The sequence below is a fragment of the Siniperca chuatsi genome, linkage group LG9 (genome assembly GCF_020085105.1).
Source record: "Siniperca chuatsi isolate FFG_IHB_CAS linkage group LG9, ASM2008510v1, whole genome shotgun sequence".
Lineage (NCBI taxonomy): Eukaryota > Metazoa > Chordata > Actinopteri > Centrarchiformes > Sinipercidae > Siniperca > Siniperca chuatsi.
The window spans coordinates 15,697,593-15,723,810 of record NC_058050.1 but is presented as its reverse complement, the minus strand read 5'-3'; the positions used below and the strand labels follow the sequence as shown (position 1 = coordinate 15,723,810).

Below are 26,218 nucleotides of genomic sequence, written 5' to 3'. Positions count from 1 at the left end.
GAATGGCTGATTACTTCACAATGCACGCACTTTCCTATGCTTTTTATTGGACAAAGAATATGTAGAGATTTAAAGGAAGCAGAGTTTTAAGGTTTGAAAGAAAAAAGTACAGTTACATGCTATTAAAAATAGTGCAAGTTAGTGTGTAACTTAGTGAGACAATCAAAAAAAGCAACATCTAATAGTACGAAGAGGTTCTTTACTGTAACCTTGACAAATTACTGAAGAAAGCTGGACTTTCGACTGTCCTTGAGAACATATGTTTAAGTGAGTAATTCAAGAAATGTTTCGCAAAAGAAATGGCTGTCCAAGTATTAGTTGCGTTGCAGTGAGTCACCTTTTCACGCACACGCATAAGTTTGCTCTATTTTATTCATTTTATGTGTTATTTTGGATCATTCCTCTGACCTTTAACACTTGCCCCAGAGAGATGCAAATGCCCAAAGAACATAATGGTTCCCTTCCTGTGTAAAAACTAGGCCGTAAAGGAAGATAATTAGGGTTGTCATGACAACAGGGTCCAGCAGGCAGCCGTGTTCGCTTGCAGAACTTCAAACGGTATCAAAGCTCCACCAGTGCTGGTGCTGGAGCTCTGGTTTGAATTAGGGACCGACTTCCACGGTCTCTCTTCAAATTCAAGATCAATATGGAACACCCCCTTCAAAAAAAGGAGAAAAGGGCCCAGCTACTCCTAGTCCAGACAGACCGAGAGATCTGGATTTCATTAGAGACAATTATCTTATCTGTTTCATCTCAATGCTGCCCCAAGGGTTGGCAGGCAGACCAGTGGGCTCTTTGCAGTTTGAGAAAGCCTGCAGCCAGCCAGAGGCCTGTGGATCAGGTCATTAAAACACTCCTGCCCCTGCTGCTAGTGATAAAATATTTTCATGCTTTTGTAAATAGATTTTCTTCTTTCAACCCCACAGGACACAAAAAACACAACTTTTCTTCTCTGGATATCCCAGCAAAAGGATGTTCTAAATTTTGAGAGGAGTCAGCCAAAACATTGTAAGTTTTGCTCTCAGGTGAAGCTACATGAGTGTGTCTGTACTTTTCTAGATTTTTTCTTTCCAACCTGTGGCTGTGCTTCATCATCAATGTGGACCCTGGTTGCACCAGTACCCTGCTTGTTGTTGCCAATGTCACAACATATGGCATGGACACCTGTCAAAGCAGCATGTACAGCATTCACTGAAAGATGGGAAAACTCTACTCTAGCAATAAGATCAGGTATCTAGTAGCCACTCTTAAAGGAATAATTTGACATTTGGGGAAATACACTTATTGGTTTTCTTGCCGAGAATTAGATGATAATATTGATACCGCTCTCTCCCTCCATTCAATATGTAGTTGGTTGGAGCCAGGAGACGATTAGCTTAGCTTAGCACAAAGACTGGAAATGTGGGAAACAGCTAGCCTGGCTCTGTCTCAAAGCACTTAGTTACAGTTAAGGAAAGATTGTGGTCTTGGTTTAATACTGAAAAAGTCATCAGTGACTTAAAGCAGGAGACACTGCGTGTTCACTTAATTAACATTTAATCAAAACCGCAATCTTTCCAAAGAGTTAAAACGATATGTTGTGGTTTTACAGGGGTGATATGCTGGACTATTTCTTGGCTGAGTGCAGTCATTTGCTTGAGTCTTCGCTGGTTGCCGGGCAATCTTACGGTAACAACAAGACTCCATCAAAATGATTGCTCCCAGCAAAGAAAAACAAAATGTCGTTTTTACACTTCGGTTTTTGTACATATTAAACAAACGAGAGATAACGCATTGATTACTGAGCTTTAGAGATGCTGGTAGGTGGATTTTAATACCTCAGGACAGAGCTGGGCTAGTTTCCCCGTTTCCAGTCTTTCTGTTAAACTAAGCTAACTGGCTGGCAGTTGTGTCACATTTACCATACAGACTTGAGAATTATATCGATCTTCTCATCTAACTCTTGGCTAGAAAGCGAATAAGCGGACTTCCCAAAATGTCAAACTATTTCTTTAAACAAAATGTCAAGCGCACTCAGGCTGTGACCAGCACTAGTTCTCTGGGGCAGAAGGGACAGTTTAGGTAATCTGGTACAGTTTGGCTCAGAAAATAGCTGCTTATTCAAGGAGGGGATGTCCTTTGTGGTTGAATGGGGGGTGGAACGGTGGTGGCAAAGGAGCAGAGAGGGATATGAGGCCCATGCAGGACCTGGAGCTGAAATTGAGAACCCTCCTCATCAGGGGTTAGGGATCATGGGCAGAGACTTCCCTTCATCACAGCCAAGCTGGGAAATGCAGAGGACAACATGGGTCAACCCAGACAGCCCGCTGTGTGCTGTTACCATGGCAAACATCCCAAGGGCCAAAGAAAATAGTTGACAAGTACAATAATATGAGGTGTAATCATGAAGGTCAGTTGCCTAGAATGTCCTGCCTCCACTCTCAAGGCCTCATATTCTCCAAAAGTGAAAAAAAAAAGTCAGTGTACTTTAAGGGAAAATTACTCAGTAATGTGGTCATTTTTCCTCCATGCCTCTAGAAATCAGGAAACCTTGAGGGACATGCTCTAGAGACTCTACATGAGCAGCCACTGAGAGATTCCAGTCCACTTCCATTGCGAGATATTTACTTTCCGGTTCTTTGTACTGGGTGCCCTGTAGATGGAATCTAGCATCCTCTTTAAGGAGGAAATTTTATGACTTATTAACTGTCAACAGTTCATAACCTCCAAGGAGCTATTAAACTTTCTCCTGTGGTCACACCAGAAATGCCAGTGTTTGATTTGGACGGGAAAGATATTTGAATGTTTTTGCTCTTCTCCACCCTGCGTGCAAGTGCAACAAAATACTCGAATCAGCTTCGACATCAGATCATTGTGTCAAGATAAGGATAATAATGTGTTTGCTTTGTTTTGAAATGACAGGGGGCATAGTGTGAATTTATAGTATAAGAACACAGTTAATCACAATAGAGAAAACACAGTGAGGAGACAAATCAAGCAACCGAGTGATGCTTAGTGATGATACAACCCTGCAAATATTTAATCACTAATAAGCCATTCAGTCCTTGAAAATAATTGGATGATGATTCTTAGTATAATTTAATAGTTCTTCTCACAGCTGCAGGTGAATAACTGCAACGTTCTCCTCATCTAAGGACCTTCTCTCTTTTTACATTCATAGATATATTTATACTTGAGAAATGGTGTCAGCGGTGTGACTAAATCATTTATCACCAGCCAAAAACAACCAGGATGAATAATTGAGTCCAGATGTAGCTGATTCAAGCTTGATACCAAGGTTCATTTCCTGTCTGTGCTTTGCAAGACAACCTATTACACCTCCCAGGCAGCTGCCGGGTATACTGGCCCAGCCTGAATATCAACACTCCTCAGGTGTCAGTGTAAGAATCACACAACACACACGAATGCTAGTCTCCTATTTTTAAGTCATATACTCCAACACTGACTAATGCGGAGAGATTATACTGCATTGTTGTGTAACTGTGTGTCCTGTTTTATCCATTTTTTAGTTACACATTAACCCTGATTAACCAGTGGTGGAATGTAAATACATATATGTACTGAAGTACGGTACTAAAGTAAGTACATTTTGTACTTTACTTGAGTATTTCCATTTTATGCTGCTGGATACTTCTACTTCACTACATTTAAGAGGCTAATATTGCACATTTTACTCCACTACATTTATTTGACAGATATGGTTACTTGAAGATTTTACATACAAAACATATGATCAGCTGATAAGATATGATGCATGGGTACAAATTAAACTATCCAACAATGTATAAAGTTGTGAAAATTAGCTTCATTTTACTAAAATATTAAAATGCTGCTTATACCTTAATGCATAAGTAATAAGTCAGTAATATAACACTCATGTGTTCCATTCTGCCTGATGAGTATGTTTACTTTTGTACATCCTCTTCATATTATAAATGCAGGACTTTTACTTGCATTCTACTTTTACTTAAGAAAAAATCTCAAAACTTCTTCCACCACCATTGTAACTAACTTTCTGTATTAAACTGCATTCTACAAAAAAGTGCAATGCGGTTTTCATACAAGCACGTGGGGTCAGGTATTCTGCAGTTATCATAAAATGAAAAATAAAACACACAGAATTCAAACAGTGACACTTGCACACATACTTGCACGCAGTAGCAGTTCCCTTGTTTATTTTATATGTTAAAAGATCTGGGAGGCCATAACTCTCTTGCTGCCTTAAAAGCATTCTCTTCCGGCCCTTTGGCTCCATGTGGTAGCAATTACGTCCTCTGGCTCGGCCATGCAGGTGACTGACAACGAGTGACCACTCCTCAGCACCCATGCATGTGCTAATGAAGCAGAGTTTCCTGGTTGTCTTTTTTCATAAAGAGTAAGATATTCAGTTTTATGTTCAGTTGCCTCCCTTGAGTGTCGGACTGCTTTGACAGTTATATAACGTACTGTATCTGTTGAATGTTTTGGCAACTTGAACTTTGGTATTTTCTGGTCTTTTTTTTCTGGAAAACCTGGCTTTGCTCAGATGTGGAGTGAAATGTAGTTGCATTTTGCAGGTGGAACCAACTGCTGTCTTTCAAACTGAGCTATGTTATTCATGTTCTCACTCTCAATCTGTATCCATCCATTTCAGCATGAATTGCATGCAAGTTTGAAAACAAATAAACACCGGCAGAGGCGGTTTCTATGGAGAAAATCAATCTGTGGAGAGATGTCAGGATTGTTAGGAAGAAAAGATAAATAGAGAAGTGGAGTGGCCTGCAGACTTTAATGTAGTGTTTACACTGTAATTAGTCTTTGCAGAATGAGATTCCTGACAGACAGTCTGAGACGGCATGGCATGATAAAATAAACACTAAACAGCGCTGGTTCAAGACATCCTCCATGGACCATAAACCAAGACGGCCTCCACAGACTACAACCACCCCTCTCTAATTTTCAAAATGGGTGGTCGGATTTTTTCTTCATCTCGCTCTTGCTCGTTCTTTGTCTTTCTTTTCCTTCTTCTTCACCCCAATTTCTTTTGTTCTCCTTCTATTTATGCCCCTCGCTCTCCTCACTTCTTTGCATTGGCATTTTCTCTCCATTTTTGTTTTGTTCCTCCCAGTGTTTGTCCTTCGACTTCCTGCTCCCTCCCATCCAGAGTGAACCCGGGTTGGAGCTTCAACTTCCAGCTCTCTGCAGGTCCCTCTGGACTCTGACTCGATGACACAGTCTACAGCCATGCGTGCAGAAGGGGGGACGACTGGGGCTCATTCAGAACTGTATCACTGTCCACCTGAGCAAACAGAGAGAGAGGCGGGGGGGTAAGGAGACCAGGAACCAATTGGTGAGGGAGGGCTGGCAGAGTGACAGCCAATGTACAATAACATTAGTCTTCCGCTTTGGCCAAAGTGAGCGCTCCTTTTGGACACAACTCTGCCTTAACGTTTCTTCTTATTCTTTTTTTTTTCTCTTCTCTTTTTCTTGCGTGGAGCTCCCTCCAATGGAAACACATTCCTGTCATGCCTCACTGCTGTTCCCTGTTTAGATTTCTCATTACAAACAGCATTACACGCATGGGCTGGAGCTGGCCGGAGCACAAGCCAGGCAGAGGCCGGGGACCTCAGTCCTCCACAGCCTCCAGGAGAGAGATGAAGGAGCTGGGTCTATCATATGGAGACACAAAACCCAGAACCACAGATATTAACTTTTTACATCCATTAGTTCTGAGGATAAGAGAAAAGGAGCTGCAATATATGTCCATCATGAGAAGAAAACGTTTTTTGCAAACTGAACTTGCATTGAACTCCAAACATTGGAGTTACCTTCTCTTGTTGCAAAACGTCCAACAAAACAGTACAGAAACCTTGGGAAATTTCAAAATCTTTCCTTTGATATTAAACTGTCATGAGAACGGCCAGTCCATCTTTTGACTTTGAAACTTCCCTGTTATGTTGGGATATGACGAACCCCCAATTCCCATCTAGACGATTTATGATTATGAAGTGGAGCTGCCTCACAGAATACCAGAACTTTATGGAAAGCAGACCTCCTTCTCTCTCCCCATGCTCTCTCATCTCTGTCCAAGTGCAGCACCAGAGGACTGGAGCTGCCATGAGTCCCCAGGCTGTCTGGGTATTGCTGACTGACACCTGACTGTGTCTATTAGTGTGAAAAACCGGGGTTACAACATACTACCTGTGCAAAAGTGATGCTGAAGGGGAAGAGTGTATGGCAATAATCGCTCAAGAACTGCTTGGTTTCAGTAATCGGTTCGTACTTCTGAGAGATAAAAGTGAATTTCCTCATATGGCAGCCAATCAAATAAGGCATAACTTAAGACTGCAACTCACAGTGGGTTCCACCCAATATAGAACTAAAAATCATTTCCTGTTTTCATCAAGTTTCCACCTGAAACTTTTCCAAGACTCCACACAGCGACGGTCCATCTTCATCTAGCCACAAAGTAAATGAGCTTTCTAATTTTTTACCACTTTGTGGAGAAAACAGACAGGTGTGACGTGTTACTACCAATTTTCTCATGCCAGAAGGAGTCTTGCAGACAATCTGCTATCAATTTCTTCAAATCCATGGAATTACACTTTGTGCTGCAGCCAAGATATTAAGTGATAACAGTGGACAAGGTCTTTTGAAGATATGATATGGACATTCTTTCAAAAGAGACTGTTGTCTTTCATGTATAGATGGAGTAATTTATATACAGTAATATTTATGTTGTCTTTTTATCTCAGGTATAAAAATAGAAATTTTATTTATGGAGCTGTCAAAGATGTGTTGAGATAACGAGAGCTCTGTGTGTCTTTGTGAATGCTATTGGAGAAGTGACTAATGGGAAACGTAGATGTAAAATGCAAGAGATGACCGTGTAAATACAATCTATTGGAAATCTGGAAACAGGGAGAAACTGCCTACCAGCACCTCTAAATAGATTAAACAAATGAGGTATGATGTGTTAATTGGTGAGCTTTAGAGGTGCTGGTGGGCGGATTTCAGATCTTTGGACTGAGCCATGCTAGCTGTTTCCAGTCTTTGTGCTAAGCTAAGCTAAACAGCTGTCGGCAGTAGCTTCATATTTATTGTACAGATATGAGAGTAGTATCAATCTTCTCATATAACACTTGGCAAGAAAGCAAATAAGCGTATTTAGCAAAATGACAAACTTGTCCTTTAAGGCCAGTTACTAAAATTGAAAACTCTGCGTTGCACAAATCCACATATGTAAACACTTGAGTAATATATGAGGTTTATTTTCACTCACTAATAAAGTGGCTGGAGAGGAAATTCCCCCAAAGAATGCAAGCTGTCCAACTTTGTGTCCAGAAGCCAGCACTCAGACCAGGAATGAGAGAAAGTCGAGGCCACCTGTTTCCCACTCACTTCTACTACACTCTTGGCATAATGCAGGCTTGTTCATGGCAGATTAACACCAGGCCATATGAGGTGGCAGTGCCAGCTGAACTTTAAAACATGAGGGGGAACTGCTATTAACTCCAGTGTACCAAAATGTGCGGCATCCTATGCATTTAAATCACATGATCCCCTCATATAGATGGTGATTTCCCACTTTGTCAAAAGAAATGCTCTGTCACGACTCTTAGCACCAGCGTGGGCACAGATTCCCGTCTGGTCGGGTAACACATTCTTACATTACATTAGTAGTGCGTTATGTTCAGTCAACAACATGCCTACACTGTGCTGTTCTGTTAAAACTGTGATGTAGCACCGTGGATCTGTCACAGTGCTGTTTCACAGTCTGGCTTCCACCCAAACCAGTCACACAACATGAAATTTGTGCTGTTCATTCCTCATTTTGAATTATGTGAATTATACAGTGACTCTCCAGGGCACATCATGACCGTACTGACTTCTAAAACTTTTCAGAGCTCATATATTGTCCAGTTTACTTCAAACTTATCATGCTCCCTCAGGATTCCACAGTGGTTTCACACAGTGAAGTTAAACTGCCTTAATTTGATTTGTCTCCTAGAAGAACAGATCCATAATTAATTCCATACATCAGGCCATGCTTTCATTTACAGATTTTAAACATTAATTATGAGACTGAGGCGAATTGTAATCTCAGACACAAGGTCCAACCTAAGCTTTTAACCACATCTCGTGGGCCCTCGTGGTTTAGTTGTTATCACTGAAGAAGACCATTAAAATGTGGTTGAAAGCTGTGGAAAACAACAAGTAAGTTGGACCTTGTGTAGAGAATTTTTTGTCAACCTGCTGTTTCCAAGGTAAAGAATGAACCTTCAAGCTCCATTGTTCAATTCCCTGAATATTGAATCTGCTTCAATGTGACCCTTTGTGTCAGTGTGGTGTCCTTCTTAAACTTGTAGAGCTTTTGATATTTAATTTAATGTTTTGGTACTTAGATGAGATAGCCACAATTTGTAAAAAAAATACCACTTTTACAGAAAGTTTGGTAACAGCAAAAAACGGATTTCTGACAATGTTATTTCATGGGAGAAAACTGTGAGCCATACATCTACATTTTAGTTGTACATAAATAAAAGATTTCCCCCAAAAATGGATATTAAATAAACTAAACAAACTGTTTAGATAAAGTATAACTTCAGGACTTCAAGATTAAATCTATGATGCTTTCCCCTAGTTCAGCAACCCCCTCCCTTTACCCATCCACCCTACAGACCTCGTCCCAGACTGACAGTGTGGAACACAGACACGCGCACGCACACACACACACACACACACACTGATCATATCAACACAACCCTCAACAACTAACAATTGTCCTGTGTCCATTGTTTTTGTCTTCCTCGTGTTGTTTTGTTAGTGTTTTGTCTTTTGTCTTGCAATAAAAAAAACCTATCTATGAATATACTTTGGACTATGTAATTTTACATAGTAGCAGTAAATTTAAATTGACACAGCCCATAGGCTTCAGGCATGTCCTCTTTGCAGTGTATTTGACTGATGACGTTATTTGGAAATTGCACAGATGAGCAAACATGGCAGCAGTAACATTAATGGAGCTTGGAGGCCTGCTTTTCTCACTGTCTCCGACCTGCTGCTCAGTTGCACAAACACGTGCCTCATGTATCCACACACAGATGATTCCCTTGGAGATTAGCCTGTGATATAGTGTGTAGCGTGAACTCCCTTGCATGCAGATGCCTCGGGGGCCTTTTCAGGGGCCCTCATTTTATTTTCTCAATATATAGTGATAATGAGAGAGCCCTTAAACCCTCCTTGAAAAATATTTCCCCCGAGCAATGCTCCCCCCAGCTGCATTCCTCATATCACACTATCTTGTATCTTAAATCTCCTGGAATATCTTAAAATATAGAAATGAACGACAGTTTAAGAGCTTTGTCATGCCTCCCATACTATGGACAAAGTGTTGAATGTATATTTGTTGAATGATGATTTATTTGAATGATTATATTCGTGTTTTTAGAGGTTAGACTTTGATGTAGATCTGAATATTTTTTATATATAACAACTTTTCTTTGAACAGTGAGGTTATAATGTGGTGTTTCACTCAGGCCATCATTATTGGCTTTCTGTGTTTCCCTTATGATTATGTCCCTAGTTAATACATAGCATTTGCCATTCCATATAGATCATGAGACAAACCCAAGTGGTCCATGGTCACAAGCCACAAATGGCAAAATTTTAGAAGAACTGAGCTGGAACTCAAAATGGTCTCTTGGCATGGTCTTGGAGAAGAAATCACAAGTCTGACGAGCCCTCGGGGTGTCATTTTGCCTGGCGGTGCATGCAACACGTCCTGTCCAACTAGCTGGAGAGCGGCAGACTTGCTTTATGGGCTCTGGATTGGATGGTGTGAGGGAGGTAGGCATGTAAAAAGTGCCTGGTCACAGGAATCAAAGAGAGGAGACGGCATCCCAGGGACGATGGAGCCCCACTGATGGGATTCTCCCAGACAGCAGAGGCCAAGTTTGCCAGTCCCCATCTCCTCAAGGGAGAGTCCACTACCCAGGGTCACTGTGGTTCCTCAGTATCACCTATCAGTCAGGTCAATCAGTGGCTGAGATAAAGCAGTTCCTCAGGCCGGATGGTCTTTGAACACAGCAGGGGCAGAACTCCCCCAGGTCTCTTATCTCATTAAACTTGAAAAGGTATATTAATCCTTGAAAGGCTAAGATAACAATATGGATGACACCAGTCAGGGAGACTGACAGTAATATGAACGCTATCTATATTGGGTCATCAATGTTTAATCTCAGGATACAAGAGAAGATGTGGAATCCTTCTTCTGCTCTTGAAAGGATGTTTTTTGAAAATGTTGTCTCCTGTGGGTCAGGTTATTATTAGTGTTATTAAACAAAACAACATATATTCCATTCATAAATATACAATTCTTTAAAATGCTTACTGAACAAATGAAGCTTTATTTTTGAAATACAGTTTTAGATGTATTAATCTCGTAAAGTATTTGATCTAATATTAAATGACAGGCACACAAGCCATCAAAGAAAGGCCTCACAGACATCACAGGCCGCAAAGAATCCAACAGAAATGAGTTGACTGCACACCCATCTCACATAAGACCTATTTTTTCTCCTTTCTTTTTTGAGGTGCACTTTTTCACACCATCATACAAAACAGTCTCCTCCGTTTGCTGCCAGTGTTGCACTGTCCTACACCTCAAGCATGGTTAACAGCACATGGAAAGAAAAACACCACGTTGTACTACTAGATGCCAGATTCAAACAAATCTTGACATGCACACAAGAAAACTGGAAAATGTCCTTTGTGTGCTGTTTCTTCAACTTTGGTGGGCAGGGTTTGAAATAGTAGAGGTTCATCCAACAAATTACTTCCTCATTTACCTCTTCTTATGAGGCAAACATATTTATTCACTCTATTTACATATTTATTCACATTATGTCAAATTCTAACATAAGACAAATAATGAAAACCCAAACTAATTTTATTTGTCAACAGCTAACATCAAACACATTCTTCATAGTAGCCTTATGGCATAAATAGCATTTAGATAAAAGGCTAAATGTATCTCCAAGAGAAGAAACCACTTCCTCTTGCCATCTCCTCTGCCCGACCTTCTCAACAGTCTTTGGTCAGCTCACTCCTGGTACTTTAGTCATAGTTTTTCTCAGTAATGTGGCAGTTGAAATTGTGACAAATATGCATGCAGACTGGTGTAGGCATTAGGGTAATTCTGTTATTTTCAATGCCTTTAGGTATGTGTTTTGCAACAAGCGCACCTGAAGCCCAGAGCTGAAAACCATTTGCACCTGTGTAGCAAGTCCATCAGTGTCTCTCTGAGCAACGCAACAACCCATCACCAAAACCTATGCAACTTATGTATGCCCTGTTTATGTCATAACATTATATACACCTTAAACAATCCAACTGGATCTCCAGAGTAAGCTGCCTTTTCAGGCTGCATGGTGTTTGAGGGTTATTCTGACGTGAACCCCACTAACAGTCAGGAAGTGCAAGCCTATGTCATTAGTTGCTTGGTAATTTCAAACAGAAGTAAGAAGCTTGTTCTCTGAGGATAGATGCATTTGAAATAGATGCCCAGGTAGATCTGGAGTGTCCCACTGTTGCTCCTTGTCCCACAGCTTCAGAAACAGGATCTTATTCTAAGTCTATAGAAGTATACTGTTCTCTTACTTTGCCACTGGAGGCTGGTGATTGATCAGCTCCAAAGGCATGTTTACATTACTCCCTTTGGTGGTCAGGTGAGTAGCAACAGTGTTTTGGCGACTCAGCTGCAAAGAAATTATCAGGTGAGCTGTAAATGCACTGTCGAGCTGACCTGCTCTGGGGTGATAATATAGATAATTAATAACCAGAGAGAGTTCTTTTATCTTCATAAGCCTGTCACTGATCACATCGATCTCATCACACTGAATAGCTGACCGCAAACAAACTATTGTTACCATCAGGCTATATAGAACATTAGATTATTTTTCTGGATGAAGCAAGGTTTTTCATATTTAATGTGATTGTGATTGCTATCAACTATGTAATGACAGAAGAGAGAAACTCAGGGAGGATGGACAGTACAAGTGGATAAAATAAATATAAAAGATTTGTCATTTTCAACTTAGAGACCTGTCATCTTGTGGTATTTATTCTCCTTATAGGTTAGTTAGGTTAATTGATCTCCGATATTCAACTAGAGAGGGGTCTGCAGCCAAAGTCCTCGGGACCCAGAAGATTGCTTCCTCTTTCCCTTTTCAATCAATGGCTAGCAGTGGCATTTAATTACATTCACTTTGGATCTCTGCTGTAAATCAGATGGCTAGAGTAGGGCACCATGTTTGGCGATGGTACAATAGTTGCAGAAAGACTAAAATCCTGATTGAATATTGAAAAAGGGCCAAGCTGTTAAACTCACTTAGAATTTGATTTATTTCATTTGCAAGGACCTACTTTTTTTACATTCTCAACTATGAAAAACAATCTTGAAAAGGCCATCATGCATCATAAATAGAGAGCTGAAACAAGAAATGTAGCGAGGTCCACTTCACAAGGTTTGTGCTATTAGGTCAAGTTCATGTGGTATTTAATATATATAAGCCCTTGGTTTTAATTTTTGTCAGCAATGCAGTGCTTCAAGTGCATTTTATTCTGACTGTGTTTTTTTCACTGTGCTTCAAAACACTGAGACATTATTTCATGATTTGGCAGGCTTTTTGAGTGTAAGAATGTTTTCTTCTTTATCCTCATGCATTAGAAATAAAGCCGTTTGAACTGACGCCTTGAGATTTTAGACTCTGCAAAGTCACTATTACCATCATCCATCACACATTCTTGCATGTATGTGCACATTACATCCAAATGCCTAGTTTTTATAGCACTGTAGGTGATAAAAATGCAGGCCTCACTTAGAGTCTAATCCATTTAGAGGAAATAGGTAGGCTTATGTCGTCCTTACTTCCTTACACCTTTAAAAATGCTTGTTTGCTTTTACAACTGGCTCTGTGGGCAGCTGGGGAAGGGCAGAGCAGATGGAGTTGGGCTTCATTATTTTTTCTACCTTTGTAACAGCTCATTTAAAATCACAAGGGCCTGAAGCCCAAGACAGATGGAATCTACTTAAGAAAGAGTCAGTGTCTAATTTAACTCAAATACTTCCTAATGTGAAGTAACTCTACACCTTTGTGAAAATACTTCAGGAGCTCTCATGAAAATTTCATGGAAGAAAAAAAGTCTGTTTGTTCAAAATGTATTGCTTTATATACTATCTAGTAATGGTCTTACTTGAACCATTATGTACAATGTGTAGCAAAGAGAAGGCAATCTGACCTTCTATAATCATAACTTGGTCACCATTGTCATTGTAAAGATGTTCTCAGTGTGGTGTTTTGAAGAGAGCAAGATTATGAGTGAACTTTTCCAGTCTCATCATTGCGTGTATAGCATATCAGCCAGTCCCATGAACTAAGCGTGCTGTGAAATTGCTTAAGCTTGGTTTGAAAGGACCTGTGCAAGTAATATATCACTCTCTCACAGCTCACCTTATCTTGACTGCTCTAATACTGCCACAAGAAGCCTTGCTTGCTCACATCAAAGAAATGTTTTGAAAGCCTCTTAAGCTCCCTTTAAAGGGTTACAAAGATCCCCTGAAAATAAAGAGCTGGGTTATAGAACCTAGTGTGGGAAAAGCAAGCTGGGCTAATGATTTAGGCAGTGCATTTGAGATGATGATGTCAAAAGTATTAAGAATGTAATTTGTGAATTGAAATATAAAACAGAAAGTTTTGAAATGGATTTAGAAAGACTTAATGGTGTGTTTTGCTTTATTTCCTATGCATGTAACATCTTAATGAGATGGACAAATGTATAAATAATCTGCAAAATGCAAGAACAGAAGAGGTAAATGAACTTTATTTAAAAAAAGAAAGGTTTATCACACAAGGCAAAAAAAGAGAAGAAATGCAAACTGCTATGAACAGACCACAGGACCCCCAACCCCCCTCCACCCCCCACTGGCAGCAAAGGGGTTCTCCTTACAACCAAATCAAAGGAGCAAGACAACAAGACTCACATTGTTCTGATTGTGTTTACTTACACTAAAAACATTAAAACCGGACAATGTGAATGTACAGTATAAGACAGACAGTTTTGATTTTCACATGAATCCAAACACAGAACCTAATACTAGCTTTTTTTACATTTAGTCGACGGTACAAATGCAACAGGAAGGTTTACGGCTATGCAATACATTTGACTTTAAGACAGACTCTACATGTCGCAATGGGCACTTTCAGGGGAAAACAGGCTCCAAAAAAAAAAAAAAGAAGCAAGGTCCCATCCAGGGTTTTTTTATTGAAGTAACATCAAACCTGCATGTTGAGGTAAGCATGCCACTCGGGAATACAAAGGAAGCGATTCCCTTTAAAAGGGACTCCCTTAACCATATCCCCACTCACTTTGTAATTCGCCTTGACAGTAAATCAATTCTCAAGCCTGGCCCCTTGGACTCCTCCAACCCTAGGTCCTCCTCTCTCAACATTCCTGCACACATGAATCACTCCAAGTCCTGGCTTCTAGAAGGCATTTCCTGCCCGGCCCTCTCTCTCTTTCTCTCTGTCTGACTCCTCTGCTGAAAGCTGGGCAGGAACCCACCGAGCTTTGATTTGGACCCAGAGGGAGAGAGGGAGGAGAGCTCGACTTAACACAGGGCCCTGGCTCTGGGACTGCAATGAGAGAGAGAGACAGAGAGACTCGGGGTGTGATGGGAGATACCTGCACACCCAAGCGGGGATTTAGTGCTTTATCCTTCAAATTGCAATATGAGCAGTGGACCATATTCCAATGGCAATATCACTCCTAACGCAAAAGTCTGCCCTAAGGGAGCATCCCCTGTTAAGATTTAAGTTTACATTCTCTCTAAGACAGATGTTCATTATTATTTCAGTTCTGAGACCACTTAACATGGAAGATCATCACAGATGTTTGAGAACCGTGGAGTTTGTAATGTTTTAAATTCTTTAACACACTGTGAGGGCTTTATGATAACTAGCAAAGTTGATGTGGATAGAAGAGCATTCAAATATTTTATGGCAAAAAATGTACATAATGGGAACATAAGTTGGCTCTTCAAAGCTGTACACCTGTTCAACCTTCCCTCTACAAACCACCTTTGGTGCTAAATCCACAGTATATGTACATACAACTTTTTGTGAGTTGAGCGGACACGAGACGACCAAAGCAACTCTTAAAAAGATCGGTCTAAATTGCCTTCATATTATATACACAAAAGTGAAACGTACATATTTTACAGAGATCACTACACAAAGATCACAAACAGAGAGTCTTAGAGTGTGGGACGAGCAAGGCTGCAGCTGAGTGTAAAGGGGTCGTATGTCGTGACAGGGAGAGCTGGCCTACTGTGCAACTGCTGCTGTGTGTGTGTAAATGTGTGTGTGTGTGTGTGTGTGTAAACTGCAAGGATGTAGATGTGCATGTTTGTAGAGACTTGTTTATCTGCGAATGTTGCGAGTGTGTGATCTCATCCCTCTCAGATCACGGCTCTTATCACCAGTCTTCCTTTGACCTGGTGAAGATAGGTGCTCTGCTCTGACTCTAAGCTTTGATTGGTCAGGGCCTCATCCTCACTATCAACCGGCTCCTCCTTGACCTTGATGACCCCGTAGTGAGAGTCGGGGAGCTCGCCGCTCGAGCCACTGCTGCTGCTACTGCTCAGCGTGTGCTTCCGGATGACTCCTCCAGGGGGCAGCCTGTCCTCCTGCATGCTCTCCGTCTGCTCTCTGTGCTGCTCCTCCTGCTCCTCCTCTGATTCCTGCAGGTGTGCACTGGGCTGACGTAACTGCTCAATGGACTTGGACAACAGCTGCAAAACACATTGACGCCACATTAATGATGATGATATCCTGCAGCCAGTGATCTTTAACAATCAACCTTTTATCAGAGCAAAGCAAAAAGAATAGCCATTTGAGGTTTCTATCACACAAACAACAATAAGCATGCAAATACATCCAAAGAGTAGCAGAAGGATTTGTTTTACTTTTTAAAAACAAAAGGTACAGTCTTTATCTGCCTATTCACAGCCATTTAATAATACTATCTGGATTTCAAAAACAAACTCAAACATATCCTCTTTTGCCAAATCTCTAATCAAATCAATCAAATCAAACTTGACAGTCTCTGTAACTATATGAATAACCCACAAATATGTCATATGAATATTAACTTTGCTCTGACAGTTGCTCATTTTTCAGGCTGTCTCATTAGTAAATCCTAATGCAGTAATCACAAAATTGGAGGAAAACAGATACAGTACACTGTAAGACGGACAATTACGGCTGCATAAGCCACAAGCCACACAAAACACAAAAAGTCGTAGACTTGGAAAACAAACTGACATTTTATCATGCAGGATATTAGTGTATTAAATGCCACATTTGTACAGACAACTGCTAAAAACCATCTGTATCTACAAGTAACAAAGCTACTGTAATTTTAATAATGTGACAAAGGCAAATGTGAAACTGACTGTTTCTGAGTAGTGGCTTTGGTAAACTACATTTTTAGGGACGTTTAGGAGTGGAAGCAGATTAACTTTTGTTCCTGCCTTTGTATGTGAGTTAATAAAATTCTGGTGGCTGCTCCAGTTAAGTGGATTTGTGTCACTCACTTGTTTATTTTTTATAAAATACAGTTCAGAATGTGTAAAGTTTTGCCTGTGGTAAATCATGTGTTTCTCTTGTAAATTGTGTTATTTTACGCAAACAGTGCAGGGTCCAAGGTGTAGGGAGCATGTTATTGAATAGGCTCGCTAAAGAGGATATCAAGAGAGCATATGGCACTCTGCTGAATCAAACTCAGCCAAAGTCCGCTCTACAGACACCAATTTATGAGCATGTCATATTACACTCTAAACCTGGACAATGTACACAGATTTTCACCAAATCTATGTGTGTACTTCCTTCAAAAATATTTTAATCAATCAAACAGTGTTAATTCTCAAACAGGTGCACCTGGAACAGAGACATGAAAATGTTAAAAGCAAATTTTTGCATTCATGGAACTAGAGGCAGTTCAAATTCAGTGCAGAGGGATGTTTCAGTGGCTTGCAGCTCTGCTAAATCAGAGCTACTGTAATGGTGCCATGATTTGATTACTCTGCCACAAGAGGGCTCCAAGAGCAGGACTGAGAAGTGCCTACTCCAGCTGGTAGCCAACATCATTACTACAGAATGTAGGCCTTATATAAATATCCCTTCAGCTATAAGAATTAGCCTCCTTAGCTTGGCATTAGTAAACATTGTTCATACCTCTTCCTAAAATCCCTAAGCTCTTGTAAATTTCCATTAGCTCCCCCTACTGTTGCAGGCACTGAAGGACGTTTAAAAAACAACCGTAGACAAGCCTCTGCTAGGAAATTAATTAGGGCAATGTTTCGGAGATCCCTCTCAATAAACACTGAGGGCTCATCCCTGATTAGTGGCCATTTATAGCCTCCACTTAAAGAGGCTTTACTTGCGATTTCATTGGCCTGAGTGATCGGGGCAGGGCCTGTTCACGTGTTTCTGGACAAGATGTCGCAATTATTCCAAAGATCTTTTCAAATCAAATCAACTTTACTTTTCAATAATTACAGCTGATATTAAAACTAATTTAATCTGCCTGGCAGTGACACATGTTAAGCACTTTTAGTGTTACAGAGGAATTCAAACAGAAACTGTTTGTCACAGTTACAGCTGTACATCCGTACTGTACAACTCAATAAGTATTTGTGCTTTTTATCACTTCTAGGTAAGAGTTGCTCTGTGGTTCCCATGGCTCTTTCAGGGCCCAGCACTGGGACACATCAGTATGTGAGCTCACACAATGTTGCCTTTCACAGTGTCTGCCACCTCACACACGTCCTTCACCAGAATAATTACACTCTGTGTATAGGAGGTCACCCCGGCCAGCTAACAGAAACACAAATATTGCCACAGAGGAACAAAATGTATTCTGGGCACTTTTTCCTTCATTTGAACTTAGCTGAATTGAATTTCACAGAGTTAGCATGTGAACAGCACTGATGCCTTAAGCTATGATAACAGAATTAGTGCAGAGGAAGCATTTCTTCCACATTTGAAGTTAGGCAGAAGTTCTTTGCTTCGCAGAAATAACACCAGGATTCCAGGGAAGAACAGACAACAGCCCGGGTCTGTAAACCTGAGCTACCACAGATGCTTTTACAAAAGGCTAAAAATAGATCAGCATTTGTGTGCTTAAAATGATTAAATCAGACTCCCTGCAGTAAAATAAGACCTCACGAGACCTAAAAAGGAATAGAGAACGCTGCGAAAAGCAAATCTGAAAATCAAAAATCTCCCCTGTGATTTGAATATTGGTGAATAGCACAATACCTTATTTATATGGACCTGCTGCTGGTACTGTTTCTGTTTCTCCAGGAAATGCTGGTGTTGCTGCTGGATGACAAGTTGGGCCAGTGTGTTCTGAGGCAGCGGCGCAGACTGGGTCCTGTTCAAGGGCCGGTGTTTTGGTAGTTTAGGCCGACTACTGGAGGGGCGATCCTTCATGGCCAGAGGGGACTGAGGGTGCGATGACATGGAGCCTTGGCCTTGACAAACAAAAAATCAAAACTAGTATTAGTTTTCTTCTCAAGTCATATTGTAAATTACTTTAATTTAAAGTATACCAATATGTAGTGTAATGCAAGGTAATGTAATGTAATGCTTAACATGACGTAACGCAGTGTTACCAGTGGAGAGCATCTTCTGCTGCCTCATCTGCTCCTTCTGGAGGAGGTGCTGGAGGAGAGCCTGGTGACTGGGGCTCACTTTAGACTCAAGGCCTGTCTGAAGGGGCACAGGGCCCAGCAGGTGCCCAGGCAGCCCAGGCTTGATTTCTGTCGATCTGTCCTTCAACCCCATGGCCTGAGAAAAAGACAAAGATGATAAAGTAATGGTTATTCTTTGATTCACACTACACATGCTGTGCACTAGGATTGGTAGTCATTTTAATCTTTTGTGAAATGTAACGGTTCATTTTAACAAGTCCAAATCAATAATATCGACTGATTTTTGTGAATGAAAATGGTACTAGTAGCTACAAATCAGTGACTAGGCAATGTTGATATCAAAGACCATCAATGGTTAGAAGTCACTGCAGCTGATTAACAGGCCTCTGTGGAATGTGCCAGAGAGCTAAAAGATGATATATCATGTGCTGTGTTATCAGGAGTTGCACTTGAGTGGACTTGGCCTTTTTAAAAGCTGTGATAAATGAGGTAATAGGGGAAGATAAGAGCATGCCTGACACAAGAAACTGCAGAACAATATTTAACTAAGGGCGATAAAATCATTTGGGGCCACTGGTCAGTGACCTGTGGTCATACAGAAAACCCAGACACTGATAGCAAGTTAGACTGCGCTGTGCAGAAAAACTCACTGAACCACTAAACTGGTGTATTAAGGAAGATTGTATTTCATGTAAAACACACAGGTTATCTAAGAATATCTAAGAATATAAAAAAAAAATTTACTCACACTAATGGGTGAGGAAGCAGCTGAAAGCCCGAAGGAGATGTTGGGTAAGGAGGGAGATGTGTATAAGCTCAGCATCGACACAGAGCCCTCAGGTCGGAATAATCTCGGCTGTGAAGGCCATCTCTACATCAAACACACAGGACAGAGCAAAGACAGAGAGATTTAGCAGGAGGTGACAGATTTAGAAATCCCACTATGGACAATTTCAAAAGGCAACATGAGCAGTGGCATAAATATTAATGCACTATGATGAATAACAGCCCTCCTTGCTACAAATGATAAGGTATGAGTTTTTTATGATAGATGATATAAAGGAGTGGCAGGCAGCAAAGGTTTCCTGGAGCTTCATAGAATGGCACCAGTGAGGATGATACACTATTATAAAAAACTGCAAACCTCTAAATCTACCACTCCACCCTCAGTTCTTCAGTCCCCAAGCGGCCTGCTGCATGTTCTTACTCCCGGGTCTCCACCCTCAGGCTACTCTCTCAGAGAACATCAGCACTGGGGCATACTTCCTGTACCCAGCAGAGCAGCGGACCAGCATGTGGTTTTGGAACAGCCATGTTTATCCTTCCAACCCCTACCAGTACTCAGTGACCTGTATGTGGATATCCGGCCTATATTTGACCCAAGGGACCCGTTCCCTCTGAAAAAGGATACCTAATGTAACTGTGCACAAACATGCCTTGCTTTTGCAACAGGCATGAGGTCTACAGGCAGCCCCAGAGTCCACAAATGACTTTCATGAGAGCCTAAGCTTGGGCCAATACAATAGCAATCTTGTGTGTTTATGTTGTTAGCATGTGGATGTCTTTGGCTACCAGTGCCTGGGATATCAATTAAACTCCACAGTTCGTCTGTCTCCCTAAGCCCCAACCTTCAGCCCGCTGTCAGGGTGTCTCTCCCTTTTCTGTGTCACTGGAGGTCCCAGGGAGAGTAAACAGCGACAGTTAAGGAAAACACAGCTGTTCTGTTGAGATTGTTCAGAGATGTGTCATATCTGCCACCCTCTATAATGGTCTGCTTTGTGAGCATCGGTCCAAGGGGAGCTCTGGTCAGTAACTCAGCCATGAATCTATTGGGAAACGCCTCAGAACAGCTCAGAACAGGCATGCTGCCAGGCCAATGACAGAAATACAATGACAAGCCAACAGCAACCTTACAGCCAAACTAAAGATGTTTTTTTTGCAAGACATAAAACTGACTGTGCAGGACATCTGGAAGAAAAATGTTGGATAGAAAAATGTGCAGCATTTTAATTTTTACTGTTGTTTTTCTAATGTTCAGAAATTTAACACTGGTAGAGTCCATTTATTTTCTTGCATATTGTGTCTTTACGCAGAAAAATTCAGACATGTGGGTCAAGCTGTGCCTCTTTGTCAGCGTGGGGAGCCATTTTCACTTGAGTGTAACAGACAAAGGACAACTGAACTGGCTGTTTTTATAGCTGCAAGCAGAATGGCAGAGAGGCATTTAGTGCCCTGATAAAAATTATAGTTTTGATATTCAAATGATTGGCATGCAGAATAACAACAGCAGTAAGACTTTTGCTTCATTTGTTGGCAAATCAATTACAGTACTGATGATTTATAAACATACCTCAGTTTTTGTGGTAGTAGGCAGAGATGAGGGTCCATTTTCAGCCCCCAAGGCACTGGAGGCCCCTATGGGAGAGCTGGGGCCGGAGCCAGGGGCACTGTTAGTGGGCGTAGAGTCTACGAAACATCAAGGAGTTAGACACAGTATGCATGCTCACACTCTGCACACAACACACATACACAGAGGCTTGGCATAACAGCTGCAGCCTCAGAACAGTTTAATGTGTACGGTCATGGCTGCCTGATTACAATGGTCTTTATTACATGAACATTTAATGACCATAATATGCTACTGCATTGCAAAATGGCTGATTATTATGCAGCTCTGTAACAATAACACTAAGATACACGTATTGTTTTCAGAGAATATTTTAAACACCAGATAATGAGATGTAAATATTTTTCCACACATGTTGTAACAGGCAGAAAAGACATAGCCAGCAATATAACACACCCATTAGCTCCAGAGCCCTCTTCTTGTAAGGAGTCATGCTGTTTCCATCTCTTCTCTTGAGCATCGGGCTGCTCCTTCTTTCTGCTACCTTCTGCTTCAGCCTGGATCGTACCTTCAGGTTGGGCTCAGAGGCTAAAAAATAAGCAACAGATATTAAATTCTGTAAGTCTCAATTCACACTATTTGGACAATAAAGAAGCCCCATCGCATGGAGATGAATTATACGATCATGTGAGCGTACTGTGACATTTTTTATAGAGTGAGTGGAATGAACTTTATCAATGAAAATAGTAACATCATAAAATAAGAGGAAACTAAAAGAGAAATAAAGAGACTATAAATCAGTTTAAAAAATAATGTTGTCACGCTTCGACATGTAACGATTTCAGTTTCGATGAAATTCAGAGCAGGTTTCAGATAAATTAAATGAGTCAGGATTGGGCCCATTTCCACCTCATCTGGTCTAAATTAGGTTGAGCAACACACAGGCTCTAAGTGAAATAGTCCGCTACCTGCCGCCCTGGTGACCACAGTCCGATACAGTAGCAACAGTTAAACTAACACAAAAACATGGCAGATGTTTTAGGCTCTCCACACGCCCCCTCCTCCTAATCCAAAACAGAGATACCCAAATACACAGTCCGAACACACTCCAAAGTCACACACGCTCACGCACAGTTTGACCTGAACTGATCCAGACTTATAAATCCAGTCCATCAGTGTTGATAGAAATGGTGACGTAATATTCTTCACAATAGACATATTGCTTTCAAACTTTTCAACTGGTATTGATGATGGATTTAAGGATATTTGTCAAAAATTGGCATTTTGTTTCACTATAGTTTATTTAATCATTTTTAAACCTCTATTTAACCAGGGTAGATTTACTGAGCATAGCTCTTTTCCAGGAACGCCCTACTCCACACTAATACTGTTACACACAACTGATTATTGTCATCCCTAGTACCAAAACAAAGCCAAGTTTGACATTGAATTTAAAAGTTCAACAAAGCGGAGAGTATAGTCATTGCAGTCTTATTTGACCCATGTTTATTTTTCTATGTCATTGTTTCTAAAGGACCAAAACAAAAGTGTAACTACTAAACAAGAGCATAACCAGGAACTTATGAAATACTGAGGCCAAGAGACTCAGCAGGGTTAAGGTGACATGCAACACAGAGATTATTATGTTCTTTATTTTCCCTTTATTTAATTTGGTGATAAAATTTGATAACTGGGAATGTATTTCAGGATGTGAATCCTGTACAATACCAATAGATTATGCTTGAATTTAAGAAAATAATGTTACAGACCACTGGGTCTCTTGCTAAATGAATAGTCACTTTAGAATGAAGGACAAGACCTCTGAGTCCTTAATGGTAGTTACATGTACAGCCCAGCCAACTGTCACTAATTAGTAAACTAGTCTGAAAAATGAGTGTGGTACAGATGTGACTATGGAAAGAATATATAATGTAAAAAATGGGAAATAAAGTGAAGGTTGAATCCAGGCAAGGAAATAACTTGAATAATGTAAGAATCAGTAATGTGAATGCAAGTAAATGCTTTTGTGTCTGACTGTTGACTCGTGCCCCTGTCTTGTCACAGTGACACTGACTCACTAGGTCAACACGTCTCATGTGGACTTCCCATCAACCCTTTGGACATGGAATCCCACAGCTAGCCTTACACACTCAAATAAACAAGCAGAATAGATAAGCTGGTCTATTGACTGAAAGCCAGGGCACAAAGCTGTATTGAAGTTATGTCAACCTTCTCTTACACAATAGCCAACCTGTTTCAAATATTTAGTTCAGATCAATAATTAAATAGGTCTTTTGCAATGTGTACAACATACAGCTATACATATTGAAGTGGGGCTATGACGTGGGAGCATTGCAGGGAGGAGGAGAGGGAGGGGTGATGGGGGCATAGCTACGAGAGTGAGCCAGATGTTGCTATTTCTGGCTCTTGTCAAAAGCAGCAAAACCCTCTTCCCTAATACGTGGCACAGCCCTCTAATCCTGTGGGTGTGAGGTAGAATGAAAGAGAGCGAGGGAGGAAGAAAGGAGGCAGGAGAGATAAATGGAGAGAAAACGCTGTTGGGAGTCATATGAATCTGCTTCACGCCCTGCTGCCTTGATTGCTTTCTATTTTTACACACTGCTGCCACCAAGCTACGCATCCCAATTGGTCGCCACGGGAACGCCAGACAGCAGCAGCACGGGAACAAACACTTTCTCACTGGTCTCTCATGGAAAAAAGGCCCTGGTGCACAGAGCAACAGGAGGCAATGATGGCAGCAGCAAAGCATATACACTGAACACCTGGGTCACTTTTGCTCAGGCTTCTCAGTTAATGAAAACATACAGTAATGGCTGCAATATACTAGAGTCGTAAATCAATCACCTTATTACATTTGAAAGTGGTGCTGCAGGGCTAGTGGCTTTGCAAGTGAATGTGTTATGCTATCTCCACTTAATCAGAATTTTAACTCTGCTGTCACTGTGAGTGCCTGTGTCCATTAGAGCCTGGACCTGGACAGATGGCTGTGTGGAAATCTGAGTTGTGTATTCTGTACAAGAAGGCCTGCTTTGCATTTTGCCTGATATTCTGGTTTAAACTGATGCTGAAATTTATGAATTAATGCTCACTGGTTGCTGTTCCTTTAACAACATAAACTTTTAAACCAAAGCTAAGTTGCAGTCCCTGAGAGTTTAGATATTCAATGTGGTAAGATCAGCAAGTTCAGTTCTTTCATTAATGTTTCTGATTTACAAGATCAAATATATTATTATTACTATTCTTAACACAGGGAGTTTCCACACAAAATGTACTTGCTTGGGCTTTACATTTTTACCTTTGTAGGATTATTTTTGAAAATCTTTCCTGCACCTGCTGAATGCACACATTTGGTAAGTGGGTCAAGACCAGAGAGGGCGTTACAGTTCTTACTGCTAAGCTGCAACTATTCTTGCCACAGACTATCGCGTGCCCTCGGTCCAGTCTATTCTAGTCCCTGGAAGTGAAACAAAGAGGATATATACCAAGTAAACAAGTTAATCACGTGAAATTCTTTAAACTACTGAGTGAAATAAAGCCAAGGTCATCGCAGCTATATAATAATGTCTACTGTATATCTGTACATTCTATAATAAAATATTCAATTTTGCCTGAGAGGTTTTCTGAAACACATAATGAAGAGTGTACTTTGGGTGTGTACTGGTTGGTTCTTGTTTTGTAAATGCATAAAACTTATTTGAAAAAAATCATAATTTCATATTTTCAAGTTTTAAAAGAGACTTACTGACCACCAAGCTACCAAGTGTTAAACAATATATATTACATGCACATCATAAACCTCATTGTGAACCTAAACCCCAACCAGAAAAAGATGGCGCTCAGCCAACCGGCCAAATGAAGCAGTGGGGAGTCTAACGTGGAGCATTCGAGTCATCTCCACTTTGTTTTGAGAGAGCTATCTTTTCTTAAACAAACAGTCCTGTCGAGGTTCATCCAGCCTGCGCCCGTCTTAACTCTGCAACACCTGCCAATCAGCTATCAGTGACAGCCAGTGGCTCAGAGAACAACACTACCTTTGTGTGTCCCCCTTGGGTGCCAAGCTCTCAGAGGACTTTAATGAAGACAGACAGGAAGTGGGGGGAGGGGGTGAGCAGGAAATGACCACATATAGATTCAGGAATCCAAAGAGCAAGAAATAGTTTCATCAGTGCAAGAGAGTCAGGCACAGAGATGGGGAGATGATTTAACCATGAATTAAAGGATGAAAATGTCATGTTTGAGCAGCAGAGATTGAAATTTTATCCGTTCAGTTATTTGTTTAAACCTGCCTTTTTGTATTCACAGTAAAAGGCAAACAATGCTACCATAAACTGTCTCTTTGTTATTTTAGAAAACTGTCTTCAACCGGTTATTACACTTGAGAGGCAATTCCTTACCTTATGGGTCTAAAGGCATGACCCAGAGATGTAAATATATATTTACAAGAGGTATTTCTCTGTTCTGAAGATGGTATGATTCAAAGAGATTACAATAAATAAAAGCTCTCAAAGCTTTCATTTACCTTTCTAATATTTATTCTTGCCATGCAGTGACTTTATTTACCGGGTATAATTCCTTTGCCTGATCTCTAAATTGTGTATACACAAATTATACATATGCAACATGACAGGCCCGTAGTTAAATAACTCAACAAGTATAATTGTTTTCCAATGTAATTAAAAGAGACACAGAGGGGAAAAGAACATAATGTAATTTGGTGACCTCATTGCCCAATTATGAAGTTTTTAGCTTGGCAAGCACTTGTGCTCGTGCAAACCAAGAGGCAGGAATTATTCTTATTTACACAGCCATCCCCAAAGGGTTCCTGAAACGTTAAACCAACAAATCTGAGCTGCTTTTTGGTGGGAACCTGTGTCTTTTCAAAATAGTTTTTAAAGCCCATAACTCAGGAGAAATTAATCTGCTTTAATTCTCCCATTTACCACTAAACAGTTGAAAGAGGCCTTGGAACTTGGTTTATTATTGTAACATAGGGACAAGTGTGGTTCCTTTTAAATAATGGCAAGGTAATTTCACTACAAATAACAGTAATTAAAATTTAAACTTGTGAAGTGAAAACTTACAATTAAACTGTG

General features: G+C 40.7%; 1 protein-coding gene across 7 annotated transcripts in view; it reads right to left on the bottom strand.

The window, feature by feature from the left end:
- Positions 1 to 13,845: 13,845 nt before the first annotated feature.
- Positions 13,846 to 26,218, bottom strand: part of hdac9b (histone deacetylase 9b) — a 44,359-nt gene continuing 31,986 nt past the window's right edge. For all 7 annotated transcript variants that reach the window (XM_044207504.1, XM_044207503.1, XM_044207502.1 and 4 more), the window contains 6 exons: positions 21,561 to 21,692; positions 21,108 to 21,223; positions 19,506 to 19,628; positions 18,719 to 18,893; positions 18,363 to 18,577; positions 13,846 to 15,832 (listed from right to left, as the gene is read on the bottom strand). In XM_044207504.1, the coding sequence (XP_044063439.1) occupies positions 15,500 to 15,832; positions 18,363 to 18,577; positions 18,719 to 18,893; positions 19,506 to 19,628; positions 21,108 to 21,223; positions 21,561 to 21,692 (1,094 nt within the window). In that variant the 3' untranslated portion in view covers positions 13,846 to 15,499. The remainder of the gene's footprint in view (positions 15,833 to 18,362; positions 18,578 to 18,718; positions 18,894 to 19,505; positions 19,629 to 21,107; positions 21,224 to 21,560; positions 21,693 to 26,218) is intronic.